Below are 18636 nucleotides of genomic sequence, written 5' to 3'. Positions count from 1 at the left end.
AAGATGGAAAAAAGAGCTAAAACAAGGAATAAAACGTTATTTTTATCTTGCAATTGCAATACTCATAACTAACATATCTCGTTATTCAAAAAAAAAAAAAAAAAGAGAACTGTGAACTATAAGTAAAAAAAAAAAACAAGAAAATTATCAGGATTAATCGTTTGACAGCACTAATTTTCATAATTCTGACTTTCTCACAACTTTAGAATTGCGAATTGATATCTTATAATAAAGACTAACTTTGTTTTAATTGTGACAGATTTGCCATTATTTTATTCTCTGGTGGAAATAAACTTCATACTATGTCCAAACCTGAGTTGCGAAGGCCAGGAGTTCTTCTGCGGGCTGGGGAGGTGGAATCTGATCCTCCTATCCAGTCAAAGTCAGAGTCGTAATCCAACAGGTCGCAGTAGGAACGTGGTTTAACGTGTCGGCGTGGTTGTTTCCGCACAGATGGACTGTCACCCAGAGAGGCTGGAAACATCTGTCCGATTCCATCGCCGCCTTCTCCTTCCTCATTACTCGAGTGACCCACACTAATTGACGAGCGTCGCTTTTTCATGTGCCCTGAAAATGGTGAAAACGTTTATGGCAGATGCACAGAGAACAAACAGTGCAGCGTTCACTCTAAACCATGTTCATACCTTTTTGAAGCTTGCCACTTAGCCTCAAGGCCTTCCTTTCCTCAACCTGATCACATCTCTTGTATCTTTTAAAAAAGAAAGAAAGAAAAAAAGCTATTGAAATTTAACAGGACCGCATTGATCTGTTTGAAAAATATGAGGACCTTGGATCAGACAACTTTTCAGGGACAGATATAAAAAAAATGAACAAACATGTATTTTTATTGACACAAATTGGTAACAGACTACTAGAAATGTTGCCTTACCATTAATATTTTATAAATAATTCGTTTTTTTTTTTTGTAAAAACAAATGAAAGATTACCACTTTAATGTAAAATATGACATGAGAAAAAGATGGTTAATCCCAGTAACTACAGAACTAAACTATAAACAGTGTATTAAGCAGTTAAAGCAGTGAAATACCAGCATACAAAAACTAGCATACTTACACGCAGCACTGCCGTTTTGTGTTTGGGCCACCAAACTTGGGTTTGTCTAAGCAGTTTATGCACCTGCCACAGTCCTCCTCATGCAGACAACCTTTACACTCCCCACACCGTCGGGACCGGTTCCCATACAAATGAGCTCTTCCGCGGCGAAACTTGGGTGTCCTGTGTTCTTGTATCACAGGGCTTTCTGGGTCAGAGTGAGACTCGACTCCTGTAAAAGTGACATAAAATGTCAAAACATAGGCAAAATTAAGGAAAGACACTATCAACCCTTCCATTCTATAGGTCTATTATCAGATCCTTTCTTAGGTTTATTGGTAATCTTTGTAGTTTTAGGAGTAAGTGCTGGTACCTTTTTCTGCAGGCGAAGGGGATATATCTGATCTCTCATGTAGGGGTAGCGCACTGAGTCGAGGGATGTCGTCGGGGATCATGGCACGAGGCTGACCCAAAACCACAGCCGCAGCTCTGCAAACGTGCTTAATGCGAGGCCCTCCTCTGGCAGGTTCCTGATGGAAGTGAAGTATTAAAACAACAGCACCCAAATTCTCCTCTGTTATCATACTGCTTTGACTGGTACCTAGTCAAATCTTAAAAACAACATGTACAGCATTGCTAAATTATTCCTATTTGATCCCATTAGGTTCATTTAAGATTACTGTCCAAATCTGTGTTCTTGTTTTACATTACAAAAATAAAACAACAACACTACCGGCTCTGGAGAAGCTTCAGTCTTGTTGGGACAGGCATTTTCAAGCCGCTCTTTTGGTTTTCGTCTCTGTCTCTTTGTTGCAGTGATTCTACCCTCTGGGAAGAGCTACAAACATAAAAAGTGAAAACAGATTTAAATGCTATTTAAAGCACTTCAATTATAAACATGTCCAAAGAGCATCTAATGACTGGGTAAGAATTTCTTGAAGTGAATGTAACCATTGAAAAGTTGTCAAGTTTATTTATATAAAGGCGTCTATGATCTGTAAAAAGTGTTTGTAAGAAGTGCTCACCAAAGCTGCATTTATTGGAGTACAGTAAAAAAAAAAAAGTAAATTACTGCAATTTGAATTACCGTACATGTTTTCCATTTTATTATATATTGAAATGTAATTATTTCTGTGATGGCAAAGCTGAGGTTTCAACAACATTACTCCAGTCTTCAGCGTCACATGATCCTTCAGAATCATGCAGGTCAGGAAACATTTCTACAAGTTTATAACAGCATTTATTTGAAATAATGAATCTTTATGGTCACTTTTGATCAATTGAATATATTCTTGCTCAAAGAAAGTAAGCTAACAATACAAAGGACAATCTTGACCCAATGGACCCATAGTATTCGGAAAAGCTTTGAATAGATCATCTGGATCATGGACTCACCCCAGATGATTTCAGCTGTTTCTGCTGGTCTATCTTGATGAGCTGAACCTTGGCTTTCTTGAGCAGGTTGAACATGCGCTTGTTGGCTCCTGTAAGGCGAGGGCGCTGGCTGGCGGTTTTCTCCTCAACGTCAATGGCAGTTTTCTGAGTGTCCTCAGAAACCGGTTCTTCTGATTCTTTGAGATGCATCTCATCATAATCTGTGAAAGAAAAGAAGCATCGCTGGAGTTTAAGACCAACTGACTGTCAATGAGGTAAGATGTACTTGACAAACCTTGAAAAAACCTTTGAGTTAAAATACAGATGAAAAAAAATTAACCAGCATTAGATTAACCATTTACTAACAGGACAATTTTAGAAAAACATTTAATTTTTTATTTTATTTTTAGGAACATGGATTATAAAAATCAACTTTGAGTCAAGGGTAGGGCTGAACAATTGATTGAATGTGATTGTCATGCGCAATTTGTTAGTAAAGCTGGTTCTGTAATCAGCAGTAAATCATCATCACATGCTTGCAGATGAAGCAGCACTTACCACACAGAGCATTAGTTCACTGACAAGTTGCGAAAAAAAAAAATATCTTTGCAGATTAGATGTAAAGTTGTTCGCTTTCAAAGTGACGCCAAAATGAATGGGAGTCAATGGAATGCTAACAGCATGTCCACTAATCAATGGCAGCGCCATTGGAGATTTACTGCTGATCACAGAACCAGAGCATGTGAGTGGAGCGGAGCGGTAATATTTCCTTAAAGTCGTGACATTTGCCAAGTATGGTAACCCATACTCGGAATTGGTGCTCTGCATTTAACCCATCCAAGTGCACACACACAGCAGTGAGAAGTGAACACACCGTGAACACACACCCGGAGCAGTGGGCAGCTATAGATCCAGCGCCCGGGAAGCAATTGGGGGTTCCGTGCCTTGTTTAAGGGCAGTTCAGCCATGGGTACTGAGGGTGGAAGAGAGCACTGTTCATTAACTCCCTCCCACCTACAACTCCTGCCAGCACCGAGACTCGAACCAGCTATAATCCAGGTGAATTTTGTAAAGATCTACGCACATTTCATCTTGTGTGTGTGTGTGTGTGCATTTGTGTTTTAATGAGCCTGTTTTTAATGTTCTATTGCACAACAACAGCAGCTATTTTCACGGAAATAAAGTAAAAGAAAATACATAAATTCACTTCTTCAGTTTCTGCGTTTTAAGTAGGCTATGTTTGCTAAGATTAGATTAATATATTGAATACATTTTAATTAATACAAATTTATAAAATTAAGAAGAATGAAAAAATTTGCAAAAATTGCATTTTGAAATATGATAATTGCTATTTATCAGCATGCATAATTTTAGACAATTATCCAAGAATTCCGGTACAAACAGTAAACAAATAGGCCCACTAGAGAAATTTTATTTTGGAGCGGGATCTGAGCGGGAATTGGTTTATGGCGAACGTGAGCAGAGTATTAATGGAGCACTTGCTTGGGTGGTTGAGCGACTGAGTGGAGCGCACAACCATAGAGCGGAAAACGCAGCGGAGGGTCACACCATACTTCACGGAAAGATCTGCATGACAATCGCAGCTTCTGTCGAATAGTGATTTTGATCCATTACGATTTATCGTGCAGCCCTAGTTTAGGGCAGTTAATGTTAATTTGCAATCAAATGTTTCGATAATATCTTAACATACCTTTGCATTTATTGGGAAGTGAGATGTCTGTATGAATGGAGAACTCATCTGGCAGGTCATCCTCTTGGATGTCTTTTGCCTGGTGTTGCGCAAGCAACTTGGCACTCAGAGCTCGTACACAGATGGAGACTTTGCGAACAACCCCAGGGCTGTTGAGATCCTCAATCTTGAGTTTTGCTTTTTCCTTCTTCATGTCTCTGAGAGACTTTATTAGACTGGCTCCTCCTTCCAACTCCTCTTTCTCCGTCTTGGTGGGGGATGAAACAACTTGAACCATTTTGTCCTTTGGAGTCTTTTTACGCCGTGTGAGACCCTGTTTGAGTTTAAGTTTTTTGTATAACCTTAATTTTGATTGCGCTTTGAATTTTGTGGATTTTTTCTTCTTTTGGACAGGATCAAGAAACGAGTTCAAATCTTTGGCAGATAGCAAGGTCTCCAACTCTTTGTCAAGATCTTCATCGAAGGTATACACATCGTCACTGGCAGGCTCCAGCACTCCCCATTTGAAAGCAGGATCTCGGAGTAGCGATCGTCTTTTCCCAGGCTGTTTCTCCTCACTGAAGATCTCAGTGTCGTCGGGTGATTTAGGTTTTGATTCCCAAGTAGAAGACAAATCAAGATCAGCATCACTCAAAACGATATCTTCATCCTGACACTGAAGGGACCCAGGTTCACCTTTTTCACTAGAATCACGTTTCCTTGATTTTGGTTGTAGGCCAATCTTCTTTTGGGAGTTCTTGCGAGGAAGGTCTGACATACCAAAATCATCCATGAACCTCTTTGGGGTTTTGATAACCCGAGAGGATCGGGCACTCACAACTGGCATTATGAAATGCCTGATGGTTTTCATGAATTTTGTTTTGCTGTGTTGAATTTCTTGATCTCCATCCATTTTTATAGAATCTTTTTCTGCCTGATCGGAAAGTTGATCTTCGTTGGTGCTCTCCAGTTGCTTTGATAAGAGCCTGGCCTTTTTCCGTCTATCCTCTAATGACTGAAGACTCAAAATTCCTTTCCTCTTGTACTTTGTTGAGAATATACCAACTAGTTTAGGCTCCTCTACTTTAGAGCCCGTCATCGGTGGACGATCTTCACTAACCTCAACCAACTCTTTTTTAATTAATTTCGAATTTTTAATCCGCCGTCCAATCAGAGGCTTTCGTCTTCGTTTGACCTGTTTTATTCGTCTGCGTGAAGGACGAGGTACCTGTGGCTGATCCTTTATGGAAGGCTCTAATACTAGAACCTCTTCAGCTTCGATTGATGGTATCTCAAGTTTTATCTCCGGCTGGGGTTCTGTCTCAAGAAATGGTTTAGTTGGAGGTGATCCAATAGTCTGTTCAATGATCTGAGTTTCGGCTGCTTCAGTTAATGGTTCTGTAATTGGTGGAACAGACTTTTTAACTTTTTTATGCATAACTTCTCTAGAATTTCTTCTTGGTTTGGATTCTACAGGTGCTGGCACTGCTGTTGGTGATACTGGTGATTCCTCCACCTGAGATTCAGTTTCATTTGCAATTTCAGAGACAGGGTTTTCTTGAGATGCATTCAATTTACACTTTCGCCTGTAAACTGTCCAGTTTTTATGTTTTGCACGCTTCTTCCGAGCAGTGTTTTGACGTAGACTTTTCCTTACTTTATGGGTTGGAGAGGTAGCAGTCATTTCCAACACATTTTCACTCTTCTCTGAATGCTGATGGTCTTTTGCAGATTCTTTTATTTCAGGTGAGGTTGTGACTTGCTGAATTAAAAAGGACTGCTTTAGACTGTTGTTTTTACCTGGTGAGGAGACAACTTTGATTTGTAGTGGTGGAATGGTATCCCTACTGATCGGATCTTCTGGGTCTGTCTGAGTGGCCTCTTCCAGATGTGCTTCTGTTGCAATTTCTGACCTTTCAAGAAGCTCCTCGTTTTTCTTTTCTGGGGTCTCCTCAAACTTCTCAATGGCCAAGGGGATCTCTGGGCTTTCAGGAATTAGGGCACTGGCAGTGTTCTCTACGTTTTGTGACTCCTGTGAAGAACTGGTTTCCGCAATGTTGGAAGGAGCGGATGTGGATTCCGATTCAGTAGAAACATTTACTTCCTCATCACATTTAGCAGGAGGTTCTGCCTCTGTGCTGGGGCTTGGATTCTCTTGGACTTGAGAATCTTGGCTTTTGATTTCTTGTGTTTTGCTGAGGTCATCTAGGATGAGGGAATCATTGCTTTTGCTTTCTTGGGTTTGACTTAGATTCTCTTGAATTTGGGAATCTTTGCTTTTGCTTTTCACTAGTGTGAGAGTCCAAACAAACTTGCAGCGTTTCTTGCGAGACCTGGCTTTGGGGTTTCGTATCCTGGTTAGTCTCAGACCTGGAATTCCAACAAAATCATTGCCGAAAGCAAGCTTTTGAGGATCATTGGATGGCTCCCTTTTCCTTTCAGATTCTTTGCGATTTTTCTTCTTCTTTTTCTTTTTATCTTTTTTCTTCTTTGAAGGTGGCCTGGATTCATCAATTGTGGAGACCTCTAATAGCGACTCTGCTAAGCTCTGGTCACCAGATTCCTGTGGAGCATTTGAGGACCTTCGACATTGTCTCCTAATCACTAGCTTATTCACCTCTGATCCTTCTTGTGCTGAATTTTCATCAGATTTTGGCTCTATACTTTTGCTGGGCAGTGGAGTTTGAGACCTTCGAGTTGATTTCCTCAGCTTCAGTTTTTGCTCATTGGCCTCTTTTTCAGGATTTGTTCGTGGAGTGGATTCTGATTTCTTGTCAGCAGATCTTCCTCGCCTTCTAGTACAAACCTCCTCCTTTGCCCCACTGGCATTACATTCACTAGCTGGTACATTTGTCTTTAATTTCACATGAGCACTTGAGATTAGGGCACACTGACTCTCTGTAACTTCAGATTTTATTTCCTTCAGTTTTTTACCAGATTTACGTTGCACTGATGGAACTGTAACCACTTTCTTTTTAGCCACAAACTTGATTGTGATTTTTGGAGTTGACTGGGTCTCCTGTTTTGTTGACCCTCTTTTTCTCCTGGTGCGCTTCTCCAATCCTCCATCACCACCACCAGCAACAACTGACGTGTCCTTCAGAGTCTCTTGACTGTAAATTTGTTGAACAGAACCTGAATCGTTTTGAGAATCTTGTGAACCTGTGCTTTCTACTATAGGGGACACTTGAAGAGACCGCCTTTGACGTATCCTCTTTGACGACTTTGCTGAAACACGATCACCTGAAACAGAACAAGTTCAATAACAATTCAATTATATTCATTCCACTGTGGTTAAATATAATCAAGTGATTCAAATGTTTACAGTACACCATAGGCTACAGTGACTATCAAATAATAAGTATCTAGCTATGCCAAAACTGTTTATTACTCCTTGAAGTAATGCACTGTTGTACACAATTGTGGTATTTTTTCAATTGTATCGAATGAATTTAAGATTCTCAGGACAATTTGCATCTGAAGCTACACTTACGTTTACATGCATTTCGTCCAGCTCGAACCGGGGTGCTGCTATTTTCATCGTTAACTTCAAAGCCTTTGAATTCAGCTCCCTGAAAGTGAAAAACAGAAGCTAGCTTTACCACATTTGAATTTAAGTATAACATGTTTCAAGTGCACATTAGATTTGTTTGTTTCCTTCATCCTTGATAAAGTATAACAGTTCACATCACTGGATGCTGCAATATAGCACACTATAAAAACTGGAGTAATGATGCTGAAAATCCAGCTTTGCACCACAGAAATAAAATATATTACAATAGAAACAGTTCTCTTCAAACATAATAGTATTCTACAATGTAACTGCATTTGCTGTATTTTTTATTAAATAAATAATAATAATATTTATAATACATTTCATTTATAAAAATCCTACACACTCAAAGGGCTGCAATACACAAGATTGGAATAGCCTCAATAAACAGAAATGCAGTTTGGTGAACACAAGAGACTTCTCTCAAAAACATTCAAACGATCTTGTAGACTCCAAACTTTATAGTTTTATATAAACTATCAACATAAAAGGAAAATGTCAGTAAAAAAAAAAAGGGAAAAGAGAAAATTCAAATGAATAAATTTGCATCTTTTTAAAAACAGGCAGCATGTTTTAAGAGAACACTGCACATTTATAAAGAGGTTGTAATCATTCATAAATCACAATAGTTTTGTGACATTTTTCTGCATAAAGTGCTTTAGGGTAGCTGGATGGCTTGTTTGAGAATTGAGAATCATCTTGTTAAAAACATTCTGACTATACTAAAGATACTCAAATACTTTTGGGAGTAAATTAGGTGAATGGTAAAACACTGAACTGTAGAAAACATAACTCCCCTATTCTTGTTCCTCACTTCACAGAACACTGTTCATGCTCAAAGACAAAGAAAGAACTGAACTGAAACAACTAATTATTCAGTCGTGTGAAACATCACAACAGGAACAACTCTGCTGTTAACCAACCTAGTGAATCTGAAATAACTGATTAATTATTTAGCATTACGAAAAAGCCCTCAGGTAAAGTACAGTTCACTAATACATTATCTGTTATTTTAACAATGCCTTAATATATATATATATATATATATATATTTTACAAGTTTAACACAAGTTAAAAACTGATCAATATAATGTCCTTTACACAATATTAAAACAGAAAGCATGTTGGTAAAACTTGACCCTGTAAACTTGCATGGGCCGCACAAATTGAGTTTACAGAAGCTGTTAACCGAAACTGTAAACTTCACAGAAGCTAATAAACAAGAGATGGGCCTGTATCTATTTTTATATGAGACGAGCGTCAGAGTAGGCCTTCAAAGTCCACAAAACTTTGACCTTGATCATTAATATTTTTCTTTTCTTCTTTTTTTTTCAGCTGCATGTTTCTGCTCAGAAAACACAACACAAAGTAACCATAGTGCATTTCCATGCCAATGATACATGACGCATAGCAGAAACAAGTGCAACAGCAGCATGAAAGCAAAGACATATAGAGCTCCCACACCTTTTGACCAATGAACTCACATGACTTTATCAGTTGTTTGAGATTTCTGAATGGAGAATTGTAATAATCGTTTTACACAGAACATTCATGAAGCTAATGAAAAATTTTAAAACCAAACGAAACTCTAAAACCACATATTTCCAAATGTTATGGAAATGTCAAAATCCCTAGTATTTCCAGGCAATGCTGTACATAACTCTGACCAGCATAGACACCAATCTCTATCAAATATGTCAGTCCAATTTAATCAATAAACTTACACAGTCACCACATACAACCATGACTGGTTCACACTAACTCTTAACATTTTGAAAAATCTCACACTAAAATCTCATTATTTAATAGGCTAAATATATGTTGAAATTATATAATAGCTATGCCTTTCTAAAAGTAACAGGTTTGACATCGTCAGCGTTCTTTAGTAGTTTTGTGCTCAAGGTCATGATGCTGCAAAAAATAGGCCAATATCGCTGTAAAATGTTCAATTATCAGATATATGCATTTGCACCATTTGTTGCTAACACACAAGGGAATTTAAAAACACTGACTAGGGGCCAGTGGCTAATATGCATCACCATGAAAAAAGAAGATGCATACTAAAGAAAAATAATAATAAATACACTGGATTGAGGCTGACTTGTTAGGATAACCTAAATAACACACAGTAAAAGTTAATGTCAGCTTTGCACTGATAAAGTCAATGTTTACATATGCATATTCATTGTCTCGAGCCTATTCTCTCGAAGCATCAAACTAATATAATTGCCCTTCACTGCAGGTGATCCAGCACTGAATGCTCTTATCAACAATCTGTCACAAGAATCAAGTCCAGCAGACTGGGTGTTGCAACTGGTGCATGCATAGAAATAAAAGCAATGTGCATGTCCAAAAATAATCAGAAAACGCATACATTGGCGTTTATATGCAACTTATAACTGTATAAATTAAACAAAAAATCTAACTGACCCTCATTCTGCTGTAAGCTACAATGCTACATTAATTGCCCCCCTCCCCCTCCATGTTTTAATGTAACGCTGTACGGCAGACACTGCGCTCGCGCTACTTGTATTCTTACTCCTTCCTACGGAACACAGTCAAGTAAAACAAGCGCACTCTTGTGCATTTGAAAACTGCTGTGAAATACGACACATCGGCACATGCACTAACCTCTTCGCTCCCACTCGAGCTGTATCCAGCCTCTTCCAGGCTCTTGTAGCTCGCCTCAAGCCCGAGAAGGCGTAAGTGAGACTGGTCCTCGTTCAGCGCGAGCACCAGGCAGGTGGGCCTCGGGCCTCCATTGGAGGAGATCTCGTCTAGATCTGTCCCAGAGCGGCCGAGCTGCCATCGCTTCTCCGAGCGCAAACGGCTCCGCGACGACCAAGGCCGACCGGGGAAGCGACCCCGCGCCGCGCCCACGCCGCCTGCTCCCACAACGGCAGCCGCGGTTGCTGATCCGCATACCGCTGCCGCCATCATTGCATCAACAACAACACCGATACACAGAAACTCAAGCTGCGAGAAGAGGGAACGCGCTGAATGGGAGGGGGTGGACGCCCGGTGCACTATGGGACGTGTAGGCTGAGAATGAAGTGTGAAGCTGTCAAGATAAAGATTTTTTTTTTTTTTTTGCTGATAATATTTTTATTATATTATTTGTTTGACAGTTTTATATAATTTCAAAATAAATAATACAATATATACAATACAATATATATATATATATATATATATATTATTATTTTTATTATAATTATAATTTTATATAATTTATTATTTTAATTGCTTAAATCAAATAAAACTGGAAAATATTTATGGTTCTTGAGGTCATAAGTAAGGCTACATAATAATGCCATTATAATTAATTTTATTCATTAGTTTTGACATTTCAGTCATTTAAACTCTTTCAATAGACAAAATTAAAATAAAAAAACTAAGCCTTCATGCTTGCGTTTGCTTATTATATCAGAATGCACATTTATTCTTTTAACATTTAGTCAAATATTTTTTCAATGGATTTTGAGTTTATTAATGACCACTAAGCAAATTTTTCATGTACGTGTGAATTACTGTAAGGCAAAAAATATAATATACAATGTAGCTTTTGAATACTATTTATTAAATATGAAATAACAATTATTATTATTGTTGTTGTAATTATTAGCTATTTATTTATATGATGACAGTAATTGCTGTATTCACTTTAATTTATGCTTATTTAAAAATTATTGAGTTGTATTATTTTTACAGCAAAACTCTCAAAAAAAATACTGCGAATATAAAGGTAATTAGTGGAGAATTGTAATGAAAAAATGTGATTTTATTTTTATTTATTTATCCATTTTGAAATAAAATGTGTCTTTGTGACATTCACGCATTACGCTATTAGACCAAAGGGTTAAATACAACCTATGATGAATGCCAGTCTGACGTTTTTCACGCCTGTCCCTGAAAACTCCACTACCCATCATCCACCACCGTGGAGTGACGTCACGTCATAGTTTTCATCAGGAAGCGGAACCATAAAAGTTGTTCCCTCGCCTTTGTTGTGTTAAACCCTCCGTTTTCTCGACTGAGCTCGGTTTTTAAGGTATCAACCCTCCTTTATGAAAACAAACGATTCGTGTAAGGTTTTAGAGCACACGGTCTGCCGCTAGCAGCCAGTTATTGTTCGGTCGCCGTCCATTAACGCTGTTTTGACTGAGGTGTAGATTAGCATAATTTCATTTTATTGCTTTAATAATTTACACTGCTCCCCAAGCAGTGTTGTCATTTTTTCTGCCTAGATGATTTGATTAGGTGACAAAGCTGTGATGGCGGTTTTAATGCGTGATGTTTTGCAGTAATCCCAATTTCCTTGTGGCAATCATGTGTTATGACAGTACTGTTTTGTGTAGGCAGATGGCAGCAATGTTGCAGCATATTGATAATATCAGCTGGATACCTGTGGATTGATTGATCAAGCGTTTTATTTACAGGAAACATTATGAACCTTGAACGGATTCCGAATGAGGAGAAGCTTAGCCTCTGTAGAAGATACTACATGGGTATGTTGTGACAATGGGATATTAAGACAGAATGTGATGTGTTTTCTGTTATTCTGTATATGTGTTGTTATTTTCATTGTGCTGATTTGTTTCTCAGGTGGCTTTGCTTTTCTCCCCTTCCTCTGGTTGGTGAATGTTCTGTGGTTTTTCAGAGAAGCATTTTTAAAACCGACGTACACCGAGCAACCCCAAATAAAATCATGTGAGTATGTGACACAGGAACACACGTGATGACTCAATGTTTCACATGACTTGTGCTTTACCACACTTTTGTGGGTGATGTTCTTCCTTGCAATCCTTAACACAATCTGGTTTAAAATGTGAAATGAGTGCCTACACAGACTAAATTCTATTTCGGAGTCAGTAAAGTCTGGAGGCAACTCCATTGCTGTTTACAGTGCAGTGTGCACAAATGGTCGGAGTATATTTACATAGCTGAGCAGCTCCAAACAGGCCGATAGATGGTGTTCCTTCGCTGGAATTCTTGAGCTGGGTTTGTGTAAACTACAGTATGTTTATATCAGAGGCTCATGATACTTTTAAGGGCAAGAAAAACTTTATGGAGTTACTTGTGTTTATCAGTCAGCTGTATTAAATACAATGCTGTATTTAAGTTGTAAGGTTGTCTTATTGTGGATATTGCTCTGCATTATGGTGAACATTGTTGCTTTTTTTTTTAGAACTGCTACTACATGAAAATGACACCATAACATACTTGTAAAATGTAATTTAAGTAACTTTGAAAATAAATGTAAAATATTATTTTTGCTATAAATAAAAATGTTAATTAGTAAACTAAGGTTAATAGTTAGTACAAGTGGTGGATTGCAGTGTAGTACACGGTTTAATTTTAATTGTTGTTTTTTATTATTATTATATATTGTATTTGTTCTTTGTAGTTAGTTAACTCTAAAAGTCTCACATATGAAATAAGTTTTATATATATATATATATAATAAAATTGTCAGTTGTCATACTGTATCTACCATAAATTTGTATTTGTATGATTATATTTAAATGTTTAGTTTTATGATCAAAGCTCTGTAATGTTTGATTTTGCCAAGAAATAAAGGAAAATAAAAATGGATAATCACATAAACTGTAAACTTATAAAATTACTATCAGTATATAAGTTATTCTTAAGTTTACTCCATAAAAATCCATGTCCACAACCTGACAGTGCAGTGGACATTTTTAGAATGACTCTAAAAGGCCATTTATTTGATTAATAGCCTTTTTGCTATAAACTGTCAATCAGAGGACAGTAGGCATGTATTAGGCTGTGTAAATCAGGTTTTTCAGCTTTTAAGTCTTGATCATGCTCATAACTTAGAAATTTGCATATCAAATATGATACAGTAGACTTCATAGGTTTACTTTCAAGTTCATTATGCTGTCTGTGAAATGACTGATGTATATTAGTTACAGTTTGTGACGTATCCTGTTTCTCCTGGCCTCCACAGATGTAAAGAAGTCAGCTGTGGGGCTCACAGTGTGGGTGGCCGTGCTTACGACGTGGATCACAATATTCCAGCATTTCAGAGCCCAGTGGGGTGAGGTGGGAGATTACCTCTCCTTCACCATTCCCCTCGGCACAGACTGATCACATCTGCTGCATTACAATACCTCTGTTTTTCATGCTCGCCATTGTTCTCCTGCCATCAACAAGATGCTTCTTGGCTAATTTTACCACTGTCGTCGCATAGAAGATAAACTGGATCTGTCTGGGAGTTGTGGTATTTTGTGAACTGATGAAATAATTTGATGATTGAGTGAGATAATATGGACACAGATGCACCATGCTAAAGAGCAAGAGTTTATTTCCAGCACTACTGCTACTTTTTATTTCCTGTTCTTTTTCTTTAGTTTTAGTTGAGATGTTTGTGTTATATTTGAAATCACACATTCATATTGTTAACTCTGACCTCTGTCAGTGCATTGAAAAGAATGTATCGGACCAGGCAGGTCCAACCAAAATAAAGTCTTTGAATTGTGTTTTGGCTGTTGATATAACCTGTAATGTTGTTGTTCTCAAAGAAAAATGCCATTAGTTTTTTTTCTGCTATATATTAATCATTTGCATGGACAGTGAACACCACTTATTTTGTCCATAAATATAAAATTGTATTTTGCATGATTTGTAATAAAATCGGAAAATGTCCTGTCATTGCCTTATCATGAACTGTGAAATACAGCAACATATGGAGATTAACTATTTTAATATAATATATTAAATCTAGTGCTGTCAAAAAATGTATCACATCCAAAATAAAAGTTTTTGTTTACATAATATATGAGTGTGTACTTTGTATATTTATTATACAACACATGCATGCATATATTTAAGAAACATTTGCTGTTAATATATTAAAAATGTATGTATATAATATATATATATATATATATATATATATATACCGTATGTGTATTTTATATATACATAATAAATAAACACTGTACACATAGTATGTAAACAAAAACTTTGAATGCCATTAATCATTTGACAGCCCCAAATATTTTAAATATTTTATTTATTTCAGTGTGGTGACACAAAAAAAGGGAATATTTTTGGCATTAACAGGCAAACGTTAAAATGAACTATATAAATATAGGTTTTATACATAATATAAAATAAAAAAGTACAGATAAGAGCTTTTTCAAGTTAATGGGGAGACTTTTAACCTTTTAAATATTTATTTTTTATTAAATGCTTATTTATCCAGCGGTGTGATAGAAAAATATTTTAACCATTATTTTTATATACAGTAGTATATGTTTATGATTTTTCATGTTTAACATCATGTTTATTTATTTGCATAATAGATAAGTAACCAGCAAAATATAAGTTTTTACTTCAACCTCAACATATAGGAATATAACTGTATGGAAAAATCTTTACCTTGTTTATGTCCTGTGGTGTGACATGATAACGCCATCTAAAATAACGTAAACAGTATTTTTGTAATTGTATTATAATTATTGTGCACGGATCTTTCAGTACCTCACTAATTCACAAACTACATGAATATATAAATATGTGCAAAAAAGGAAAAAATACAGATGTTTATTTTGTAAACTAAGAGTATAATCCATGTTCATTTGTCATTCAACAATTTGCCATTTTTAGAGCTAGTTGGAAAACAAAAGCATCAGAAAGTCAACAGGGCTCTAGAAAAATCCACATGATTGACGAGTTCCCTTGTTCTGTTGCTTACTAATCAACAGCTTGCAATCATTTTAAACCTGCTGCATACCAGACTCTGTAATATTGACGCATGAAGCCTCTGTCTCATGTGTAACCCCTTACAGGCGCCTATTATGAAATTCGATCCAACTTTTGAGCACATGTTAAGCTCCTCGTGGATCTTCATGGGTGCTGTTTTTAGTCGCCTATAGCCAGTGCATGGACAGAAAGTTCTGCTTCTGTTACCAGCGGATGGCAACAGCAGAAGGACATGATATCCTCAGCCCCAATGACTTGCAGTTCTGCCGATACATTGGTCATGATTTAAATCCAAAGGCCAGAGGATACCTTTATTTTCTGAGCTGTAAGCCATAGTATATGTCTTTAGACATAAGTTGTGAATTATTCTTTTGAAGGTCAGAAGTAGGACAACGTGTTTGGTGTGATATAAAAATGTAATTATGAATTCCATCATTCCTTTGACAGGACATTTCCCTGATTTGAAACCTTCGAACAGACATGTCAAATAGATGTGTAGATTTTTCCACCTTCTTACTGGAAGACATCTCCCATACTGTATCAGGCCCAAATTCCATCATTAGTTCAGGACTTTTAAATTAGAGGTGTTTATGGTCTAGGTTTCACATTATGCAATAGAACTAAACATGTTACTTGATAGACCGAAAGCATCATGCATTTCTTAATGCCTGCCAACCACATTTCTCATTAACACTAAGATAGAAAATGCCAGTGACTGGCAGCAGGCGTGTCTTCTCAGTATTACAAAATACTAAAATTTCAGACTCTGAAATGAGCCTTATGTTAAATTAATAAAGGTAATATTAAATGCACTATAATTGCATGTTTCATTTCAATACAAAACCCTTCCATGTAGCTTGTGCAGGTGCATATGCGGAAAAAAAAAAATCTCTGGCAACAAACAACAGACAATAAACCAAAGATAAACAAGTTTTCACAAGGGGACATAGGCCTGTATGCCAGAAACGATACTATTTTGAGTCAAAACAGCAGTGATGTTTGTTATTTGATTTTCTACATTTACATTTAGTCATTTAGCAGACACTTTTATCCAAAGCAACTTACGATGAGGACAACAGAAGTAACTGAAGCAAACAAAAGAGCAACAATATTTAAGTGGGAATAACAAGTCTCGGTTAGACTAACGCAGTACACCTAGCAAGGTATTTAAAAAAAAATATATATATATATATACATAAACATATATATACATAAACATATCTATAAATAAACATATATATACATACACATCACGACTCTGCTTCGATTGAGTTGGACAGGTCATTCAACCAGGAGGGAACAATTAATAAAAAAGTCTGTGAAAGTGATTTTGTGCCTCTTTGGGGTTGCACAAAATGCATTGTTCACTTGCAGAACTATATAACTATATATATCATTTATTTATTGTAGGCTATATAAGGCCTTTCAAAGTAATTGATCACATTCAAAATAAAAGTCTAAAAGTTTTTGTTTAAAGTTTAGTTATTGTGTGTACTGTGTATAGGCCTATTTAGTAAAAGCCTAAATAATAAATAGGCTACACAGCACACACATATTTACAATGTAAACAAAAAGTTTTATTTTGGATGCGATAAATGGCGATTTGTTTTATATAATCGTATATTACTTTATCATAACATGGAAATAGAATACATAATTTACTTAAATGTCCGCACGTGCTGTGTCATGTGGATGAGTATGAGCGGTTAGCACTTTCCAATTTATTTATAGCCGGACATCTCACCATATTACTCAAAACGACCCTTTGACATTGAATAGTAGCACATTCGGTTTCGAAGTGTCACTCTTTGCTTAATATAAAACAGCCAAGGTGGTGACAGGGATTGGGACATTTGAATGGGCACCGTCATGTTCCACATTGAAATATTACATAGGGGGATGCTTCCATCATGGGAATGAAATGAGGGGTTAAATCCCACTCCTGTCACTGGCGTTCCATAAGAACAAATGCAGCTTTAATAACACATTTGGCATCGTGCTCCACGATCTCTGACAGCACCATCAGTACACTTATTTCTGGCATTTGTTTAGAGGAAGAGCTCATGTAAAGGGGCGGTGTTTTCCTCAAGTTATTTAAACCTCGTACTTAGCTGGAGAGCAACAATTTTCCTGCTTTGTGTTACGTAACAGGATAGACTTCAACATAACAACCAACTAGTAATACACTCCGAATTTTCTGAAGCAGTATTAGTCTATTTGTTGGTTATTTTTTTTCACATTCATCTCAGAAACATGGACTTCGACTTGCCTCCTTCTCTTCCGGTGAGCGGTATCCCATGGGAAAGGGTTCTCCCACCGTTATTCCCCCGGTGGAACGGGAAAATGGGACCTTATTCGTGGACCCCAACCGAACTTTTAATCCCGGTTTCTGAGCACACTGGAGCAGCACAGGTGGAGTAATATGTGTTTTTATAAAAATTATCTGTGGTAACTTGTCACTGTATAAAGCTATATACTGTATATATTAATTATATAAAAAAAACAGTTATTATTATCGATTTTAACTACGAAAAGTCTATCTTAAGTCTCACATTTTTCAAAATAAATTTACAGATAAAAGTAGTTGACTGAAATATGAAATGTAGCCTATGTTGTTGTTCCTGAACTCCCATTTAAAGTAATAATAAGTTAACTATTTAAATAATTAAATTATAAATACATGATATAAAGAGTTATATAGTAGCAAGTGCACAAGAACTAGTGATAATGGTGAGAATATAAAGCTAAAAGAAATCAGTTTAATAAAAAAATAAAAAATAAATCTAGAAACAAATGTAATACAAAAATGTGTAGCCTACTATAAAAGAAATAATCAAATCTTTCATTTTCTCTGTAGTAGAGTTAGAAATGGATTGTGTTCTGGTAATGAATTAAATGCACTTGCTGGACAGGTGACCTGTGATCATAAGGGCTTCACTGTGCAAGTAGATGTGAAACACTTCAGTCCCGAGGAACTGCTGGTAAAAGTGGTTGGAGATTATGTTGTGGTCGAGGGAAAACATGAACAAAAAAAGGTATGATTCACAGTGGCTTTTTTCTTTTCTAACACTGACTCCTCTTATAACATGCATAAGGATTATCAAATGTTAAACCTGCTATAAAACACTTTGTACTGGACATCTGAGACCTGACATTTAAGATCATGATATATGTGTTCGTTCAATCCTAGGATGGTTCAGGACTGGTGACACGTCAGTTTAACCGGCGATACCGG

General features: G+C 36.7%; 3 protein-coding genes across 3 annotated transcripts in view; 2 read left to right on the top strand and 1 right to left on the bottom strand.

The window, feature by feature from the left end:
* kmt2bb (lysine (K)-specific methyltransferase 2Bb) overlaps positions 1–10686 on the bottom strand; it is a 43872-nt gene extending 33186 nt beyond the window's left edge. Inside the window, exons 1-9 of the mRNA XM_059513984.1 lie at positions 10302–10686; positions 7611–7689; positions 4139–7360; positions 2449–2648; positions 1787–1891; positions 1427–1583; positions 1075–1285; positions 645–709; positions 313–567 (exon numbers count right to left, since the gene is read on the bottom strand). Coding sequence (XP_059369967.1) covers positions 313–567; positions 645–709; positions 1075–1285; positions 1427–1583; positions 1787–1891; positions 2449–2648; positions 4139–7360; positions 7611–7689; positions 10302–10610 — 4603 coding nt within the window. The 5' untranslated portion in view covers positions 10611–10686. The remainder of the gene's footprint in view (positions 1–312; positions 568–644; positions 710–1074; positions 1286–1426; positions 1584–1786; positions 1892–2448; positions 2649–4138; positions 7361–7610; positions 7690–10301) is intronic.
* Positions 10687–11564: 878 nt separating this feature from the next.
* Positions 11565–14345, top strand: psenen (presenilin enhancer, gamma-secretase subunit). The gene is made up of 4 exons (XM_059515069.1): positions 11565–11721; positions 12110–12178; positions 12276–12380; positions 13642–14345. Exons 2-4 carry the CDS (start codon positions 12118–12120, stop codon positions 13779–13781), a joined length of 306 nt encoding a protein of 101 aa, XP_059371052.1. The 5' UTR covers positions 11565–11721; positions 12110–12117; the 3' UTR covers positions 13782–14345.
* Positions 14346–17331: 2986 nt separating this feature from the next.
* hspb6 (heat shock protein, alpha-crystallin-related, b6) overlaps positions 17332–18636 on the top strand; it is a 1973-nt gene continuing 668 nt past the window's right edge. Inside the window, exons 1-3 of the mRNA XM_059513983.1 lie at positions 17332–17813; positions 18314–18436; positions 18592–18636. The exon at positions 18592–18636 is cut by the window's right edge and continues 668 nt beyond it. Of these exons, the coding sequence (XP_059369966.1) occupies positions 17655–17813; positions 18314–18436; positions 18592–18636 (327 nt within the window). The 5' untranslated portion in view covers positions 17332–17654. The remainder of the gene's footprint in view (positions 17814–18313; positions 18437–18591) is intronic.

Source organism: Carassius carassius, chromosome 28 (assembly GCF_963082965.1).
Source record: "Carassius carassius chromosome 28, fCarCar2.1, whole genome shotgun sequence".
In the NCBI taxonomy this organism is placed as follows: domain Eukaryota; kingdom Metazoa; phylum Chordata; class Actinopteri; order Cypriniformes; family Cyprinidae; genus Carassius; species Carassius carassius.
The sequence above is the reverse complement of the archived record's forward strand: the minus strand, read 5'-3'. Positions and strand labels throughout refer to the sequence as shown.